Genomic DNA, 21,932 nt, shown 5'->3' on the forward strand with positions numbered 1-21,932 from the left:
TCAGTGCGTCCCTCCCTTCATTGAGGAGACAATAGAAGCTGATTATTAGCATTTCCAATAGTCAGAAAAATGAGTCTTGGAGAAATAAAGTTCCTACGACGATCAGCAGAAATCAACCTCGTAAACAAAACATACAAATTTGAATAAAAGTATTACATATTATTCTTTATAAATAATATGTGGCTTTGTGAGTTGTATATGAAGTACACTTCTTATATGGAATACTGAATTGATTGATTCTGGTTCACGTTAACACTTTGTTTAAAAAACTTAAAATTGTTTAATGACACGTTAAAAGTGTTACTGAAGTTCGATTGGACTCTTTTAATGTGAAACTGATATTACTTTTCTTAAAATGCAGTAATATTGGTAAATAGTTTCTTGAAAATATTGAGTGCTACTGAATTATTTTCTGAAACTTTGAGTTTATTTTACTTAGTCACTAGATATATGAATGGTGTAAATAAACCATATCAATGCCATCAATGTGGAAAATTTTTTTACACACCTAAAGGTTTAAAAATTCATGCAAGTAGAATACATTACACACACAATTCAGAATCTAAAATTGTCCAGCCTGTTGTGAATCACCCTCCTAACGCTGCTTCAGATACTGTAGATTTCATTACTGAAATATGTAAAACTGGTACTAATTGCAATCAGATCATTATTACATCTGATAGAATGCATCACACTTCTCCTAATTCCGAATGTCAAAATGTCCAGGAAGATAAGATTAATTTTTATTACACTGCTTCTGATGCTGTAGATTTCAATATTGAAAATACTAACTGCAAAAACATCAGTCCTACATCTGATATCAAACGGAAAACATTAACATACATATAAATATCATTTCACACAACAATGAATCTGAGCGAAATTATATAAGTCAAAATGTTACCAGTATTGTAAAGGAAAATATTAATGCTGATCCAATTTGTCCATACTGTGGAAAATATTTCCAACATGTTAAAATGCATACAGTGAGAGCTCATCTTGACATTTACAGAAAATCTTTATTGGATAGATAGGCCTATAAAATAGACATCAGTGCTAATTAGGGTTGCCAAATTTTTTTTTAAGAAAATATGGGAGACAGGGGCAGTTATTCAGGTGAAGTAGGTGAAGTGTTACTTCACGTATTTACATGTAAAACACAATTTTATCTCATATTAATAATTAATTCCAGTTATTACCGATATCGTATTTCTAAAATAAGAAAAAGTTTTCTTTTCTGTCGTTATAAACAGTGTTTAGTTGTATAAATACTACCTGTAACTGTCCGCTGAATAGAATAATGTCAACTGTTACGAGCTCCGAGTGGTGACTATTGCAACTTACAATACTGTACAGGTGAAATTATTTGGGCTCCCATTCTCATACAACACTTGGTTTCCATGGTAACGTGATGTCACGCACTAAAGAAAGATTGTATGAGTGAAGTGCGTTTCTCAGTCTTTCAGTTACGGAGAACTGTCAGACTTCTTGTAGGAGGAGTAACCAGTTTGCAGATCTAACGGTACTAATAATAGAGAAGGGTTGCAGCTAGTCTCCAAGGCCTGGGGCTATTGTTTAAGGGCTGTGAAATTTTACAGTATGTACTACCTGACTCGAGAATAGTATCCTCATTTCTTGTTTCCAAGCATCCACCCCTGCAGTGGTAAATTAGCTGGCTCTATGTTATTTTATCAGGAATACACCCCACATACATTCGCAAAGTTTAAAAGTTGTTTTCCGCCGCGTGTATTATTTTTTCTCATGAACTTGTGATCTTGGCAGTTTTGTTCTAACGCTTGTATTTGAAGGTTTAACGCGCGCGTAAATATACGCATGTAGTTTAATATTGTGTACATATATATTAACTTATTATTTAATATATTTAGAATATATTAGTGATAAGTGTACATAGTGTATTAATTCTACATCATAGTGCTATTATACAAATACTTAAGTACCAGTACATAGAAAATGTTGATTAATGAGTGCGAAATATTTATCCCGAAAATGACACGGTTTGTAATTTATTAGAAATGTCGTTTTGTAGACTTAAATATGAAGATAAAAAAGATGTTTTAAATTCTGGACGACCTACAGTTCCATTTGTTATTTGTTTTAAAAAGTGAAAAGAAAGTACAGAAGTTGTATAAAATAACTTTAAAAAATTCTTCCGAGGAAAGAAGCTTTTCTGTGTGAAGAGATTGAAAATTTCACTCGGAATGCTACATCACAGGAGAGACTTTCATTATTAGCCCCATAGCTTTGCATAGAGATATACTGTCCACCCTCAGTTAAACTCAGACATTTTATGAAGACATCATCGACAGGTTTGCTGTTTTAAAAGATAGGAGGATTGACTTGGTATGCGAGAAATTGGGTGAGTCCTGAAATAAATTAATTTTCCTATTTGCATGTGTTCTAGATCTATTAAAACTGTACGTAGTTTACGAATAGTAGGCCCACTCATTATATTGGTAAAACTTTTCATGCATTTGTGTATGTGAACAGCACTTCACCTATTCTTTTTACGGCGAGCCGCTACTGATGGGAGACTAAGGAATCGACAAAATTTCACATAGAAAACAGACAAATTATTCGGTTCAGTTACTAAAAAACAACTTTATTCTACACTTTGGCAGTTAGGCTTAAATTAAGAGTATTTTGAGACAGATTTTGTCTCGCGTAATAGTTGAAGTCGACTGCAGTTTACAGCTCTGATTTAATTAGATGTGTCGTGCTCATGTTTCGAACATATGTCTAATTATTGTTCATGAGATGAAACATCCTTTTTGTATGAGAATTTCTAATTGTTATGCTTAGAACAAAACTAGCCAGTTTTTCCAAATTCATAACATTAACATGGTTTGATTTTAAACGGGTGAGCACTAAAACCCATTCTTGGCAAGCATTACATTCTATAAAGACTGCATACTTTAATGCATCTCTTGAGCAACAAAATCCATCATAATATAAATAATCATCATTCGTGGCAAAACCAAATGTTTAGAATAAAGATTTTTACAGTATGCAAAATAAGGGAGAAAAATGCTCAAAGAGAAGAAAAATTTGGGAGCTGGGAGACTGTTAAAAATTAGGGGCAAATATGGGAGATACTGGGAAATACAGCATCTTACAAGCATCAGCAATGCACATTAATAAATTAGACTTAAATGAATTAGGGTTATGGGATCAACAATTTTCGTCACTTTTACAAGAAGAGAAGATGAAAAGAAATTTGATACTTTGGTAACTGACTTCACTACATTTCTTAGAACTGCTACATCTCTGTGTAAAGTCCAGATCACCCTGCTGTAAAGTACTATAAAGCGAGACAACAATGGAAAGCAAATAATAAACAATCAGGTCTCCACATGTACGCGGCGCCCCCCCCCCCCTTCATCCGGACATCGGGCACAGTATCAAGGTCACTCTTTCGGACCTTATGAGGGCCAGTATTTAATATGAATACTCCCCTTTATACAGACCTCAACCGGATTGGACAACGTAGGACCAATCAGATGCCAGAAGGAGAACCTACGTCCTATCACAGCAAGTACTCCCCCCAGCGAGACTACTATATATATACACGAGCTGGAAGACTATTTCCTTATCAACAACTGCTCTGAAGATGACCACAACACAGCGGTCGAAACATCAGCCAATAACACCAAGACAATGCGGTATAAGCCCTGAAGCTTATCCACACACCAATAAACAATCAGACTTTTCACGCAGCAAAAATCCACAATGTTCAGATAAGCGTTTGAGAGAACAACGTAAAAATCAGTACCTTTATGAAGTTACTACAGGAGGAAGAAAGCAGTTCAGAACATCATGTCCCTTTCAGAAAACACAAATTTTACTGAGTCAGTTCATGAGGTATACGAATATTTCCACAATTGTCTTGGAATAGAAAACTCATATTCAGATCCAGCAACAAAATTTGGACTACCTGAAATTTCCAAGTTCCATTTATAACATACTGCGCATGCTCAGTAAGCTCTGAAAATCAGGTGGCCCAAATTTTGTTTCTGGGTCTGTAGGTACATAATCATTTATATTCTTAAAAATTAAAATGGAGTAACTTCTTGAAAGTGATAGCTGGCCAATCAAAATTATATAAACAGAACAAAAACAGTTACTGTACTATTGCATTAACAATTATTAATACATAAATTAAATATTATCTTGTTTGGATTGATCAGTAGGCTGTATCTTCATGGTAATCCTTAGAAAGGACAGCTATAACTTTGTGTCATCTCTCTCTTCAAATATAGGATTTCAAAGTTTCTATATTTTTGCAATTTATACCCTCGAAGTAGGTGAGTGAGCAGTAAACCTCGTACTCATTAATATTCGCACAGATTCAAGATAGCAAAAAGAAAGATAAAGATAATATATTTCATTTACTAACAGTAGTAAAGGATAAAGGAGTATAACAATAAAAAATGAGAATGCAGTTTTATTTAAATAGCTAACTTTTAATTAATAATATTATGATGATGACGATTATGACAATCATCGCCTTCACAATCATAATATTTTCTTTTCTCTCTATTAATCTCTTTTCGGCTCAACTGGCTGGTTTTGTCATATGAGGGTTCAGAGCTAAAGTGGATCAAGTCGATGAGAAGTAGTTTTGAGATAAAGTTAACTTGCTCTAGTGAATTATCTTATCTAATTTTACTAGCAATAATTTTATTGCTCTATTCCCAAATTCTAGATTTATAAAATATAAACGATATTGTCATGTTAATTGACGCAATGCTTTGGTGACTAGATCCACTATGGCTCAGGACATCGTGAACAAATAATCTGAGCCAAAAGTGACTGGTGTCACCCACCAGCAAATGCTTGGAACTAAGATTTGATCCATTACTGCTCGGAAAAGATCCAACTACGGATAATCAGAAAATGAATTAAACTCAATTTATGAAAATTTGTGACTTGATCCACTTTTGCTCTGAACGCCTCAATTCCAGACAGACTGACAGTACCAGACACATCTTCATAAAAAACACCATACAAGATTCTTGGGATGGTGACAAGATAAACGGACGCACCACTAGAAAAACTGTCCCAAATCGTTTTTTATTCACTATGTATTCTATTTGAACTCTCACTGGAGGTTAAATTCACGTTTCTAATGTGGTATATTGATTCTCTACTCATTCAGTTAATGATATAGTACCATGATGGTGATCATCAAATTTATTTTTGAATATAAAAGAATATTATCATATTATATTAAATCGCACATACCAGCAACGAAATGAACCAATTGCGTTTTTGTGGGATCACAGCTTAATTTCCACTCTACCGAGGAATTTTAATCTTGTAAATAAGTTTAAATATACCGGTATACTGATATTCTTAGCAGAGCTTCAAGTTAAATCAAGCAAAAAGTCACAATTCACTTACCTGAGAGATCGTCTTTTCTCAGTGGTGGTGTCAGTAATGTAGCATAAAGATCCTGAAATGATTGTGACCAATCCACCACTTAGAGCTACTGGCAGGCTGGACAAGAGGAAGTAGTCAGGTCCCAGATGGGGTATTGCACTCAGGAAAGTGAGCAAAACATATGCAATACCATAACCTGCAGAAGACAAAGAACGTCCATTTGAAAATAACGAATTAAACCTACTAGCGAGGATGGTAAGAGAAAGAGGAAGAAAGCAAATAGGGATGAAAAGGAAAAAGATGAAAGAAAGAGAGAAATAGAAAGAGAAGTGTATGTGTGGAAGTTGAAGAGGAGAAGGAACAGAAGAAAAAAGAGGAGAAAAAAGGAGATATGGTACAGTACCAAGAATGAGAATGAGTACCTACACAAACAGAGTCAAAACTGTAGCTAGATAGCTAGAGAACAAAGATCCATAAATAATAATGGATACAATCCCAAAATAATATACACACTTGTAAAAAGTCAAACGAAACCATAATAAACCAACATAAACACAGTAAGATAATAAATACCGCATATAATATTAACTTATCACAATACATACCTATAAAATTGCAGCTTCATTCAAGAAAACAAACAACATACTACAAAAATATCTAAACATTCATACCAAACAAACAAATAAATACAAATATAATTCAATTTGTCTAACTTACAAGTTCAAAATAATAGTTGCCCAGATTTCTATATGAGTCAAACTGGCACGTCATTCCAAATAATATAACGAACACCTGCATAGAATTGGAATATATCAGTCCCCTAACTGCCCATTGTGCAACTCAAACCAAGAAATGGATTCGGAACACCTCAAAATCTGTGCTTCAGTGGCTGACCATGATAATATCTTTGAAAAATATTGGAGTGCAAGAGGTCAAATGACTTTATTGTCAAACGCCTGGCATTAGAAAACAACAACATATTAAAACAATATCTAATTAAACCACATAACACGAAGTTACACACGACATCACCAATAGCAACTACAATAACAATAATATAGAAACAGATATAGAAAAGTAACAACTGAACATATTAGAACCATACTGAATATATAAACACACAATAATATATCACTACTCAAAATTTAACACTAGCACGTACACTATTCGACGTAATACTACGCAACACGTAATCATCCCCACTACCACCTAAAGATCCCCATTCTACAGAAGACGAGAAATGCAAAGCAATAAACGACAGCCATAGCTGAAGCAGTAGACTGACAAGGGCAAACACTATGCTGAAATGGTACCGTACGGTTACCCAAGGTACATTACCTTTTTTAAATGCAATTTTAACAATTTAAAAAGTTTTTATATTTTAACAACAAGTATTATAAAGTTAACTTCAAGAAGAATGACTATAAACTATTATTGTTATCTGAATGTCCTAAATTTGAAACAAAACTTTTAAATCAATTAGTAATTATCTCCAATATAAGATATTCCACTCACCAAACAAGGGCCAGATTATGAGAGGCTTGCGGCCATAAAGATCACTCCAAGGCCCAAGAAACATTGACAGCACAACAGGCAGGGCACAGTCAATGGTAGTCTTGTACATTTGCAGCATAGATACGTGAGGCTGAACCAGAGCCTCTAACTGTCGAGCCTCCAGTGAGTCTGTCTTATCCTCCAGCAAACTACAGTGTGACGAGTTTCCAGGAAACAGGTTTTGGCAATGCCGCACCAATAGAAGTTGTGTCACTATTGAACCTGACAATCCCGATGCCAGTGTGTACATGAAGATTGTCACCTCCACGGACAAGAAACAGCGAGAAGAGGTAACCCTACTGTCTGAATCCAGTCGATTTGGTTGGGCAACACGTTGCTGCCAGGGCACCATCGAATCAATTGGTTCTTGGACCAGAGGTTCCAGTGTTGAATCTGCTTGCCTCAGTATTTCTGATTTAGATGATACACAGTGTGCATGTGATAACTGTGATCCATCTGTGCAAATACAAGGCTCGGAGGATGATTGTAATAAACTGTACGGTTGACTTGACATTCCAAAGTCACTTTCTGGACTGCTAGATAATTGCAATTCAGAATTTTGGTAGACAGTCATATCTGCTATATCTGATTTAACATCTGAATTTATGGACATTGTAATAGTGACGTTCCCCTGTAAGAAGACAGATTTCAATTAATCAAGGAAGCAACAATCCCTCTCCCCTTTAATTATAGTTCTGAGCAAAGCATTTCTACATGCTCTTATGACTGCGTGGAACTGCAGAAGTCCTTTCCAGCTCCGTGGAAACAATTCGTGTCTATAGAAACTTCACAAAGAAATGGCTACCAACTAGCTACTCCCTCCAAAGTAAAATGCTTATATTTACAATCAAAATTGGACTTGGCAATTTTTCTGTAATGATTAATATGACGTAATTGAATATCACAAACAAAAATAGCTGAATAATTAATCTCGCAGACCATATCAATATATGAAATTAGATTAGATTACAAAAGGTCAATAACCGAAATGGCTCTATTGTGCTCTCCATAATCAATTCTTGAACAATAAAGATTGTTATGATGAATTGAGAGAAGTGCTGACACTTCACATTCCCATAATAAAAAATCAGTATTTTCATAACTGTCAATTTCTGTACATGAACTGACATCCTTATTGTTCAGTTAGCAGTCACAAACCCAGTTTAAGCGTTCTCTTGTTGGTTTGAGAAGACCTGTTCTTCTTTCAGTCTTTATTTAGAAATTGAGAACCTTAAAACCGAACACTGACCAATGACAGGAAAACAACTGAGGTGCTGCGGATATTAAGGGCGAATCAAAAAAGAATTTTAATTGCGATATTAGGGATGAACTCGACAAAGTATCTCGGTTGCAAGTTCGCTTCTAATATCCGCAATTCCACAAAGGAAGAGTTTTAAATAAACTTACAATTTTTATAAATTACAAGACAAAGATGGCAAGATAAAAAGAGAAATGACACGGACATGTGGAAAGAATGGATGTACTCTGCATTTCGAAAAATGTAGCCACATTTACATTCAAAGAATACAAAAGTAAAGGATACCAAATCTTATGTGGCACAGACATTTTGTTTTGAAGCTCAAACAGGCCAATCAGCTAAACTCTGAAGCTTACGAATTTGAATATCTGAATACTTACAGTGCTAGAAAAAATAATGGGGTGGCTTTTGGAGATCATTTCATAATGCGATTCACATAATGTTAACGAGAAAATTAATATGCCAGCGCCCTCAGAAGCGTGGCCTTTCATTTAGTCTCAGTAGCTCAGATGGTTCAGCCATTTGTCATATGGAAGGGAGCATGTTTGAGCCTCATGCCAGTGACCTTTTTTTCTGACTAACGTTAAAATGAAGTTTCACAGTCTTGGGATCAATGTTTCAGTTTAACAAAAAGTGGAATAATTACTACCCAACTTCATGGGTTATTATTAGGCTTGATCTTGAGGTAATGTTACAAGGGTTAGTGAAAGAAAATTCAGCTGCATCTTTTCGCTACTTTCGGATATATATTTATTTTCAGGTTTAGGGACGCAGATTACGTGGAGGCAGCTATTACACGTCTGGCGAGGACAAAGTGATTTTTCTGAAAGGAAAGAACAAGTTCTTCACTACATACTGAAGAAACTAGATTTAGTGAATTGTACTGATATAACCATTGCAAGAACCATAGACATACCAGATGTCTGCACTTCAGAAATCCGCAACGCAGGAAGGGATTTGGAAAAATTAACAACAGTAAATACATAGCGGAAGTTAGTGAAGCAAAGGAAGATCATTCTGTGTTGTGTTTAAAACAACATATTTTTTTATTGAAAGTCTGCCCAAAGGTATGTGCTTCTGTTTTGTATAAAGTTTAATTTCCTCAACAGAAATCCTGTGGTGTAACATTAAGTGAACTAATTAATTATAATTAATTAACTAGCGGACTTACTCGTGTTAACTATGTAAGATTTGTGCGGCTTACAGCTGTTTCAGTGCTTCACGCACCATCCTCAGAGCCTACCAAGTGTTAAAAGTAGTGTACGCAAGATTCAAAATGGATTAAGTGATCAATTGTCAATAGTTTCGGGTGTTGGGTGATACAAAAAATCCTTTCACGAGGCAGGACTCAAAACGAAACAAATTATTGTTCCTTTGCTTACAAAGGAATGTTCTGAAAAAGAACGTATGCTAGTGACTGAAATGTCCCCCTGTTCCTCTAGTAAGCGAGATGCAGTGTTCTTTAGCTATACCAATGAGTTTCTATTGAGAAAACTTCACCTCAGTCTTCACCAGAAACCTGTCTTTTTTTCGTCCTGCACAACTTTCACCATTCTTAAATTCATTCATAAAATAACAAATACATTTCTTAATTCTCTTAAAATCGTTCTGTGAACACAATATTTATAATCTAGTCAAAACATACTCACATAATGATCTTAAAGTGCTTTTTTTCTCGAGCATTAATTCAAATAACTCTTTACGAGTCACTGAAAGTTGCTTCTGTTGGCCATCACCTAAAATTAAAAAATTGAAATAAAAAAAAACGTGCGCTTTGCAGTTAAACCGGAATAAGGGATTTAAAGCTCAAATGTTACTTTGTATTTTGGTCACAAAAACTTCGTGTGATTAAGTACCAATTTTTTTAATCCCAGTCTAAAACGAAATTCATGAACGAAAATTTAATTTTCAGTTCAATAATTTCGAACACTGTTTTACAGTATTAACATGGAATAAATTAATAATTAAACTTTATATAAACCAAAACTAGCCTACATACCTTTGGACAGACTTTTTACGTAGAGTTTAAAAAAAATATTTTGCTTAAGCACAACACAGAACGATCTTATCTTGCATCACTCCAACTCACAACTGGGTACAGACTGCTGAAGTGTTTAATCAAACACCGACTTCCACTATATACAGTATTTACTGTTGTTAATCTTTCCGAATATCTTTCTGTGTTGCGTATTTCTGAAGTGTAGGGTTAGTCGGGTTAGTGTTTACAGAGTAGAAACACAACTTCGGTGACATTGAAAAATATAATTTTTTCCAGCTAGAATTGACATTCTGGCCCACTGGTTAATGTTAAATACGGAGTTTTTATGTTTGATGTTTTCACATAAATCTTATGCGACAATTCGATTCATACTATGTTTTTACATTTACATTTAATTTAACGACACATACTTATGAATATCACTTATTACAGTATAAGTGATTGTGCATTCTTTTCCTCTGTTCCGAAAACACTACAGCCTGAAGACTTATTACGATTATCAGTGGAATTAGTGATAGTAATATGGTATTTGGCGACATTCGTCTTATAGTTGGAGAAAACCTCGAAAAAACTCAACCAGGCAATCAGTTCAAGGGGGATTCGAATCCGCGCCCTAGCGCTGTCTCTGATTTCGAGTCCAACTCACTACTGTAAAAGCTGCGTCACCGGCTGACTATGCATTTTACGTGAAATTTTATCATGTTTTCTTGCGAAATATTAAAGATTTATTTAGGAAAATATGAAACTTTATTCTTTATTTTTCTCTATTCACCATCTGTCATCAATTAACTTTCATGAACTCAAATTACTTCTTTAGTTCCAAACAGAAAATGATAATTTATACAAATTGTTAAGGTAAATGACTGAACAATTAGCATAAATGTAATATGTTACATTAATAATTAGTCATCACAAGCATCTATTCACTACTGTGATGACGACTGATCAGCACTAAACAATCACACAAGAGAGACTCCATCAACAAATAGTATGGTGCAAGACCAGGAAGAAAGTACTGGATAAATTTAATAAGGGACACTTGTTCAGTTGTTATGGAGGGATAAAACTACCCATTTTTCTGTTGGAAATCTAACCTACTGGGCACAATATATGAGGCGCTCAGCGCACAAATGGGCCAATCCACAAAATTATATTTCCACTTTACCTCTTTGTAACAGTGAGCGGAAGATGATACACAAACGAAAATTGTGCTGAAATCTCATTGAAAAACTAGGAATGATGATTAGGTCCATTTACTCTTTGAAGGGAACAGTATGAGGAGCTCTTTAAAGCAATAAACTCAATATGCAAATTTTGTGGATTGGATCATTTGTGTGCTGAGCTCCTCATATTTGTAATCTTTATTCTTGCTGATTTGAGCCATAGCAAAGAATCATGTTAATACTTCGGAAGTAATACTGATATGTTGAAGATGAAATACATTACACTGTGTCACAAAAGTCACAGTGGTGTTTCAGAAGATTATATTTGAATGAATGAATAGAGTTGAAAATATAATATTGGTGCCAGATGAAAATAAAACTCTCGAGGTTTTTCGTTGTAAGTTTGAAGCACTGAAGGAAGCAAAAGACAGTAACAATTGAAGAAATGCAATAACTTCCATTGTTACAATTAATTAATGTCCAAAGAAAAGTGCAACCTGTTTTGTGGCTGGCAAAATTTGAATCTGTGACTCGTGATTGTAATCTATATAGCTCTACTGATAAATTGTTTGTGTTTGTAATTTGAAGTAGTTTGCATGATATGTATTATCAATTTCTGTATATCAGAACTGGTTGAATTGTTTATGCCTTAAATTTAATTAAATTGTTTTGTATTATAATATAGCTCAACTTATGAATGATCGTTTGCGTTTGTAAATTTAATAATCTGATTGGCTATGTATTGTATACTTTTAGTAGAGCCATCGATGTAGCTCAGTCGGCAGACTCGCCGGGCTGCTGATCCGGAGCTGCGTTCGGGCTTGGGTTGGATCCCCCTTTGGACTTTGGTTTCTTCGGAGGTTTTCCCCAGCCGTGGGACTGAAGCCGGATGGTCTATGGCGAGTCCTTGGCATCAACCCCTTTGATTTGATTACCCCCTTTGATTTTATTATCTGGTTGGGTTTTTCCGAGGTTTTCCCCACCGAAAAGGCAAATTCCGGGTAATATTTTGGCGAATCCTCGGACCTCATCTCATCTCACTACATCTCGCCAAAATGTAAAAAAATTGTACAAAATTGTAAAAATTGTAGAAAGTTACTAAATTGTAAAACTATAACAATTTGTAAAAATTGTAATTGTAATACTGTAAAATGTTGACATGTTCCACATCTTAAAGCTTCATTGCTCATGTAAGATCTATGGAATAAAATAAATGAATGAATGAATGAATGAATGAATGAATGAATGTACAATATGAATTTCGTCGCGTATTTAACGAAGCAACATCACACGAGAATGACATTAGTCGTTGGGATAGACAGTTAAAAAGAAACTGGAAACCTACTGGAGAAAAAGTGTACTGGAAGACCATCAACAAATGGTGAAACAGTAGAAGCCATCTGAAGAGCATTTGTTCAGAGTCCAAAGAAATCAATTCGTAAATGTGCCGACAATTAGGACCTCCGAAAACAATAGTTCATAGAGCTTTAAAGAAACGTCTTCATCTCTGACTCCTTATAAACTTCAACTGTTGCATGCTCTTCATTCAGATGATTATCACAAAAGGAATGAGTCTGCTGTGTATGAATATACCATGAGTCACACATTCATATTTTGCCAGCCACAAAACACATTGCACTTTTCTTTCGACATCCATCTTGTATAATTATTGTAGCAATAAAATTATTGCATTTGTTCGATTGTTGCCATCTTTCGTTTCCTTCAGTGTCTCAAACTTACGACGAAAAACTTTGAGAGTTTTATTTTCATCTGACACCAATATCACATTTCCACCTCTATTCATTCAACAAATATAACTGAAACCTCTGACTTTTGAGACACAGTGTATTTACTGAAGAATTCCAAACAATAGTTGCGAGTTTGAGTAGCCACATGTGGATGAATATTTTCAATGGAAATTATATAGTGAATTCAAGGTAGGAGCTTACTTCCCTGTAAAAACTCGTTTGGCGCATTCGGACTTTATTTCTGATAATCATCAAATAGTGCTGTAATTTACCGCAGAGCGCATTATTTCAATGTAGTGTTCTGAACTGAACTTGAAAATAAAATTAATAGCTCAGTAACTTAAATAAAATGAAAAGAACATACCTAGTCGATTCAATACTTTCCCATTCTCATTACATATGTTCTTACTGCATATTACATTGCTATAATTCTAATTTGATAATTCATACTGTTGGAGAAACAAAATAAGTTTCACGTCATCCATTTAATTTATATCTTCAACATCACTGTGACTGGAGACCTTACAATCGATATAATTTTCATTACATCCTTTATTTCGACCTAGGCCCATATGGAAATCCATTTAGAATTCTTTGGCCAGAATTCTGTACAGAATCCGGTCATTCAGACAGAGGCGATGCTCAATTTATAATAATGCAAAGAATAAAAATCAGAATGCGCCGAACAAATCCATTCCGGTAAGTGAGTGCCTACCTTTACAGAGATAAGCTGCAAGAAACAGAGGAATAATACTCACAGTCTGCAGATGCGCCACCAGTTCGCCCCTTACACCAGTAATACAACTGTAAAGACAATGAAACATCGTAAGTGAAGCACCATCCTTTTATAACTATGATGTAGGAGCAGAAACGATTTGTCGTTTAGCATTACTATGCTGGAGTATTTTAATTTCAGGGCAAATATGTTATCTTGAATGAGATCATTAGGCTCAGCTCCCAAATCTTAGTTATTTTTAATTTAAAAAATATTATTATTTTCTACTCTTTTAAATTTTATAGGACGTCATTTTGGTCCTTTTAAACTATCATAAACTCTAAGTGCTGATTTATGATAATGCCTGTGTCTGTAGATTTATCAATCTTTCTCGATTTCATAAACTACCCCCCCCTCATCAGACTAGTCCACTATGACCTACTAACATTATACCTGGTACATATGGATGCTGAGCTTTATGGCTGTCTAAGATTGTATAGTATGGTATCTAATCTATAAGCCTAAAGTTTTTACTAATAGAACTCCAACTGTCAAATGTCATTGTTTTGTGCTCAATTTCTTAATGCTATTCAGTTCTGGATTGATAGATTTTTATCCTCATCATTGGATGTTCAGTAGGATTACCAGATAAAAAACAAAAAGCAGGACTTTTATCTTAAGAAGCAAGATTTTTTCATAAAAAAAAGTAGGCCATGATAATGTGACATATAACACTTATTTTCAGTATTTGATGTAATAAATTAATAAGGTACTAAATTATTAGTCTTAGTATAAAATAAAATTGATAAAAACATTGTTAATAATAATTTAATTAACTATTTAACTGTAAGTACAGTCATTACAGTTATAATTACTAAAAGTGTATTATATGTAAATAGTTAAATAGAAATACTTTCATTAACTGAAAGATAGTGATAGTGAAGATCCAATTACAAAAAGCGTATATATGTAAACAGCGTAAATAGAACTAGTATCATTAACTTAAAGATAATGATAGTGAACATTCAACAGTGAATAACATATAATACAATAACAAAATGAATTTCAACAAAAATACGAAAAAGTGAAGCAAAAGACAATGGGACACCAATGAACACATAACAGATAAACAAGTTTCAATAAACCATGTAATATGACTATACGTTATGGGGCATGGTGATAACTAAACGAAATTAAAAAAAAAAAAAAAAACTGTAAGTACAGATTATAAATAGCTTACAGGTATCTTATTTTTCTTGTTGTCGATACTTCTCTGATGAACAGGAATTCAGTGACTAAAGGCTGTGAGATCTGTGATATCCACAATGAAATCTTCATCTGAAAGCTTTTAATATTATCCGTCGACACAAATTAATTAATTCTTTCCTTGCGATCTCCAATTCATAACGTTCATATGCTCGAATATATCCTTGAGAAAGTTAAGTTCCTTCATCCATGTAGAGTAGAGTCAAATAGTTCTGGACTGTCTCTAGTTTTCTATTATGGATTCTGATAAATATTCATGCAATTCAAAATAACTGGACAGAACTTTTTCTTGGTTTAACCAAAGGATATTGTAATGGTAAAAAACATCGTCAAACTGAGAATTTATGTACGAAATCTGGACAATTTATAGACACAACTAGTAACTGACATGTAACAAGTCTATGCCATTAGCAGGACATACTTTTGTTTGTACTTTATTCTGTAAATATAAATACAGTGCTGTGAGGAAGACGCTCTGCAATACATCTTCACATAGGCCTACATTTACTACAATTTAATGTAAATAAAAACAAACTACTTTGAATATTATATCAATCTGTAGATGAACTAATAATTTCAGGCGTTCGGCACTGCTTGTCTTTGTAACTAAATAATTTCCACAAACCAACAAAGAGCATCACCTCATCTTTCACTTACATAAGAAGTCAAGAGTCTAATCAGCCTGAAACTTACTGAATGACTTCTTCGTCAATGTGTAATGTACAACCCTTGTGTTCACAAGTGGTTTGTACCTGCGTGCCTTATGTGTCTGATCAGCGCATATGGGCTATGAGCACATTTGCGCTTTCGTTGATACCACTGCTCTAGAACAGTGTTAAATACTACATACAAAAAACATATTAAACCAACCCTTCAACATGGCAGTGAAACTATTATTACAGCAAATAAATCAAACTTATACAAAATCGAACAGATTCAAAATCAAGCATTAAGAATTATAACAGTGCTGTTTTATCCACACCCATCACAGCTATACAAGCTTTTACGAATAACCCACGCCTTTGGTTAGACAGAGGACGAATCCTCATCCTTTACGAGAAACTCAAGAGAATCCCTAACATTGATTACTGGAAGAATTATAAAGACAGTCTAAAAAATTTAAAATACAACAAGGATATATACAGAAAGTCCAGCAATTACAGAAGACATACCGGTATGACTTAAATACAGAAGACATGGAAAAACTACCTGCCCCATATTACCAATTAATAAGGTGCACATTCAATTCAACATTGAATCGTGGCTAACGAGAAAGACAGACTACAGAGCAAATCAGAGTCACATGATTATCTCAGTCTAGTCATGGCCATCATGACAATTACCTAATATATATATCATTGTTATAGTTATGGAAATAAATGTACAGGCAGACAGTTTTAATTTAAACAATAAATAAATAATTAACACAGGCATATACAAACTCAAATGTAACACCTGCAACAACTTCTACATAGGACAGACAGGCAGATCATTTCAAACACGTTACAAAGAACACATCACAGCCATAACAAAATAACAAAACACCTCCACATATGCAGAACACATCACAAATGCTAACCACACCCACAGAGACATCAACACAGACATGGAAATACTACACATCCAACCAAAAAGCCAGAAACTAAACACACTAGAACAATATGACATATACAGACACACAAAAACACACCCCAACGAAATTCTCAACACACAACTCAACTTCAAAACACACACATTCTTTGACTCTACACTATACCACAGGAACACACCCTCACAGGAAACAGAACAAGTGGCGCCAAGACCAACAACGACCAGTTCTGAAGATGACCCATAAATAGGTCGAAACATGTAAACGAGGTATGTTGAAATTTAAGACAGGAAAGTCTTACCATACATATTCCGAAGTGATACAGTGTTAAAAGTTGTGTAATCAAGATGTAGGCCTATAAATAATTAAATTAATGCAATAAAAGACATTTATTTCGCAAATAAGATATTTATATTTAAAAAGGCAGGAAAAGGCAAATTAAAACTCCCATTATTTCAATCCCAAAAATGTAATTCGTACAAATTCATTTTTAAATTTAACACAGATGTAACCAAGGTCGTAACCAGCAGACTGCACTAGGGGTTACCCTGATCTACTAGGGATTGCAACTAAACTGGGTTTTGAGGCAATTATTTTTTGGACATTGAATATAATTGAATAAGCAAACAAATCAAGGATTTAGACCCAGTGGCCTGTTCCGGTCTCACTGTTCATCTAGAATTCTTCTAAGCAGACTATCTTGGTTCTGTTTGCCTGTTGGTTGATATTTTGAAATTAAATTTGGTACTCTAACCCTCTTCATTCTTCCCACATGCAATCTCCAGTTCTTCCTATATTTATGTATTTTTTAGCACAGGTTTGACCTCAAGCTTTGATAATATATCTCATGTGTGTTGTGATATTGCCATGCGTATCTTGCTGTTCTTCTCAGGAATTTCATCTCTGCTGCAGTGATGTGGGATTCATCTCTCCTTTTGATGGCTCAAGTTTTACAGCCATATAATAGTGTGGGTATTGCTAAAGTGTTGTATACCTTCAAATGTGTATTTTTTTTTAATCTGAGAGGTTTTTAGGACTTTATTAATTATTCCAGTAATTTTGAGAAATTTCGTAATTTAGGCGTTAACAACTATACCTTATTTTCGTAGGAAATTGAGCATCCCAACTATATGAAGTTATTTATTTGTTCCATTATGTTGTATTAATATGATATTTATCTACTAATCATTATTAGTACGATAATGAAACAATGAAACAAATATTTTACAGGACACCTGAAAGGATTGAAGTGAAACTTTATGAAATTTAAGATTTCTGTTTATCTCACTGTTAAACTGTTTCAGAAACTTATGAACTATGTCTCATTCTTTTCGAAGCCCAACAACACTTCATATTGACTTTTCATATGTTCTATAAAATGCGACAGGTTTGTGCTAAAATGCCGAAAATGTTTCAATTCAGAAATAAATTTTCTGGGAGATTATTACATTCACATAGTACCACAGAGCGTACTCCTAATGCATTTTTTGTTGGAGTTGGAAGAACAAGAAAATAATTTTCGGAAGGCAGTTTAAAAACATGGTGTAGATTAGTACAGTCACTGGTGAAGGAGAAATCAAAAGATGTGCGTCTTGCAAGTCAGCTCATTGAGGAGTGCAGGCATGCAGCATCCGCAATAAAAGACAGAAGAGAAACCACTCTGGAAAGGGCTACAAAATATAAAAAAAGCATAATTTTCACAATGTTCGCCGTCATTACCATATATCCCTGAAGTACTTTCACTTTATTCTAATATAAACTCACTAAACAGCAATTCATTAATATCTGAAAATCTGTTATATAGAAGCTAAGTTATTAACTTTGTCTAAATGCATCCTTGTAAAGAGATAGTTTCTCTTAAACAAACGTAATAATTTTGTATACAGAACAAATATGCTATATGTATCTACTGTACAAACTTTCATAAAAATCTGTTACATAGGAAAAAAGTTATTTTTGTCTAAATTCACCCTCTATAATGGGTTAGTTTTTTTTTAACAAATGTAATGAGAGTTTGTATATAAAATAAATGTTACCTGTGACTACTGTACACAGTTTGATGAAAATCTGTTAGATAGGAGAAAGGTTGCTAATTTTGCCTAAATTCACTCCCTATAATGGGGTAGTTTCTTTTACACAAACAAAATGAGAGTTTGTATACAAAACAAATATGCTATCTGTAACTGCCATCAATATTTTTTTTAATCCAATGCGACTTTAATAATTATGTTCATGTTAAATCTGTGTGTTCGAAAACAGCTTGTTTGTTACATATGATATTATTGATTTAAAATATCCAATTTAATCTAACACTAATTATTATTTCCACAGTCTCCCCCAAAATGTTGGTCAGGGAGAGAACTCTGTAACTAGCAAAATATATAGGGTCTTTGTTAGCTTTCAGTATGGGAATGACAGTTGCTTTCTTTCACAGTGATGGGACATGGCTTGATTCCCTTATTTTTGGAACCATATTCGGATTGTCCTTACCCCCATCCCTGCATGTTTGAGGAATTCTGTATGTATCTTGTCCTCTCTTCTTTATTGCAGTGTACAGTTCGAATTCACTAATCTGTGCATCAAATATATTAGTAGGAGCTGTAGTTGTGTGTTTTCACCTGAGGGACTTGTATATTTTCTTATAGATTTTGGGAGTTCTCTCTCGCATGTTAAGCGTTTCAATGAAGTATGACTATTTATTAAGTCTAATCAAAAAATCACGTAAATTACAGACTGAAAGCAACTAGTAAATATATTGAAATTTGTAACTTATTTGATTCATAACAATGTCACTAGAGATAATTTAATTTAGTTTAACATCAGCTGTCAGCACAATTTCTGATAAATTGAAAAAGGAAGGTCTTTCATCAGAGGTTACAAAATTTAAACAGTAGACTATGCCCATTCATTATATCAAACTAAACTGAATATTTAAACAAATGGATTGTACCCCTACAGTTGTGTAACACTCAAGCAAGAAAAACTAAGCTCGAAAAAACATCACCTAGTGGGAAATTATTTCACATCTTAATGCCAATAATGTGTCCTATTTCAATTTTCTTACAATATTTGAGTTTCTTCTCAGTTAATCTGGAACTAATGCCTACATTGTTGAAAGAGTATTTCTCACATGAATAATTTGTGAATAGTGAGTGGCAAGAACGCTCTTTCAGTCGGTACTTACAGATCCTGAAACAAAATTTGGGCCACCTGAATTTTCCAAGTTCCAGTTGTAACAAACTGTGCAAGCTCAGTAAGCACTGAAACTTGGAAAATTTAGGTGATCGAAATTTTGTTTCTGTGTCTGTGGAAGCTGAATAAAATTCAGAATAATTTGAAGCTATGTTTGATTAATAAGGTGTACTTTACTTATACCTGTAGCAACTTTAACAAAACGCTGTGCAATAAAAAGAACGTATTAAAGAAGATACATTCATCAGCAAAATATCAATGAATGCAGTTTTAACTCTGAAGGACTGCTTGATTTAGTGCAGTGAATATCACTATATTGTGTAAAGTTCTTTAGACAGTATTCACGGTACTTACTTTTACACACGTTTTTATTATGAAACAGTTTATTTTAAAATCTGTAGATTTTGTTGTCCCATTTAGTTTTTTTTTAAATCTTCTCACTTTATCGCAAGTTGAATATTTCAAAGACTTGTGTAAGAATTCATACATTATATTTTCATAATAAACAAGAAGATGCCGAACATGGTAAATTATAAATAATGTCCTTAATGTAATTACTAATAAATAATTTTGCAAGGTATTTGTGTTTTCTGTCATTCGTTTCCTAAATCTAAAAAATCTGTGAATTGATTTTAACGAAGACTAAAAATTATACACTGAACATTTCTAAGCCAAACATGACCAATAGCAGCTTAAGTTGTTAAATTTAAGAAAATCACAAACTGACGCTGACTTTTCCACCACTGAATGATAAAACTTAATACCTCTCACCAGCCCATTAGGGTGAGTGGAATCCATGATCGCCTAGGGTGACACAGACCCTAATAGCGATCTGAAAGTAAGAAAACTGTAGTCGAAACAATCAATCGTTTATTAATGTCATGAGCAACACTTTGTTGCAATAGACATAAAATTTACTAAATTACAGGAATCTGGCAGTTCAGCCCCTTGTAGCTGCTGCCAGTCATAAAAATATTAAAGAGCGATTGTCCGCACTGAAAGCGCGGCCCAATGTTCTAAACGTTTAAAGTTTCCATTGACTTACCTATCTGTCACAGTTGGTAGGATTGCTCACAGCTGTGCAGCGCATTATTTTGCATGATCCGCATGACATTCAAATTCTGAACGGAATGGTATCTTTTGCTTCTTTGCAATGAATGATATTGCATTAGTTGCGATCATAACAGATATTTCCGCAAACAAACAGATTTTTTATGTAGACTTTGCACTGCTTGATAAAATGACACATGTATATATTATACTGTACGTCCTTCGACCATACAAAATTTTCCTATTTTATTGTGTGTGTGTGTGTGATCTGGGGTTTCACCATCTAAATAATAATGCAAAACAAACATTAACACAGTTTGTGTGATAACACTTACATAGTAGTAGTCTAGTAGACCTCCCTAGTTTATACAAATTTCGCTGCAACCGCGTAACAAATCTTGACACATTTAAAACTGTAGTAGTGGTGACCGTAGTTTTTACTGTACTGCCACAATTTAACCTTCATATTATTTATATATTATAACGTACGAAATGTATGTTTAAACTGCATGTGGTACAACCTGGCAGCAATGTTAGCAAAATTGTAAACTGATACAAGAAACTGAATTTCAATCACAGTTTCACAAATTCATTATATTTTAATTATTCATAATAGTAGGCCCAAGGAAATTGCTTTATAGTTCGAACATATACAACTATTTAAATATGCTTATATATATTTTTTGTCATAATAATCTTGATTAAGTTTAACTTCAATTGGTGTTCTTTCGTAGTGATTTAATATGTATATAATACACTCACGTTGCATACAAGGTCAGCTGAAACAAAGTCGTGAATACTATATAAACAAGCATAAAAATATGTGATTGTCGATGAGGAAATACAGTAAACTCACCATGATTATTACGAATATATGAAATGACACTGACTTTGTAGTGCGAAAGCCGTCCCATAATTTATCCGTTCCCCTCAACTGACATCTGACATTCAAGGTTGCATGACAGGCATAGGCATAAAACAGTAATCACGAGGCCAAAT

The 21,932-nt window shown here is 34.0% G+C and overlaps 1 protein-coding gene across 7 annotated transcripts in view; it reads right to left on the bottom strand.

Annotated features, from left to right (window-relative positions):
* LOC138706076 (probable peptidoglycan muropeptide transporter SLC46) overlaps window positions 1-21,932 on the bottom strand; it is a 45,268-nt gene extending 23,336 nt beyond the window's left edge. For 2 of the 7 annotated variants that reach the window (XM_069835004.1, XM_069835000.1), the window contains exons 1-4: window positions 21,790-21,902; window positions 13,881-13,926; window positions 6,916-7,585; window positions 5,422-5,596 (exon numbers count right to left, since the gene is read on the bottom strand). In XM_069835004.1, the coding sequence (XP_069691105.1) occupies window positions 5,422-5,596; window positions 6,916-7,567 (827 nt within the window). In that variant the 5' untranslated portion in view covers window positions 7,568-7,585; window positions 13,881-13,926; window positions 21,790-21,902. Of the gene's footprint in view, window positions 1-5,421; window positions 5,597-6,915; window positions 7,586-13,880; window positions 13,927-20,647; window positions 20,813-20,928; window positions 21,014-21,268; window positions 21,517-21,789 lie in introns of those variants that run through there. The other 5 variants (XM_069835005.1, XM_069835001.1, XM_069835003.1 and 2 more) reach the window with 5 other exon arrangements.

Source organism: Periplaneta americana, chromosome 9 (genome assembly GCF_040183065.1).
Source record: "Periplaneta americana isolate PAMFEO1 chromosome 9, P.americana_PAMFEO1_priV1, whole genome shotgun sequence".
NCBI lineage: Eukaryota > Metazoa > Arthropoda > Insecta > Blattodea > Blattidae > Periplaneta > Periplaneta americana.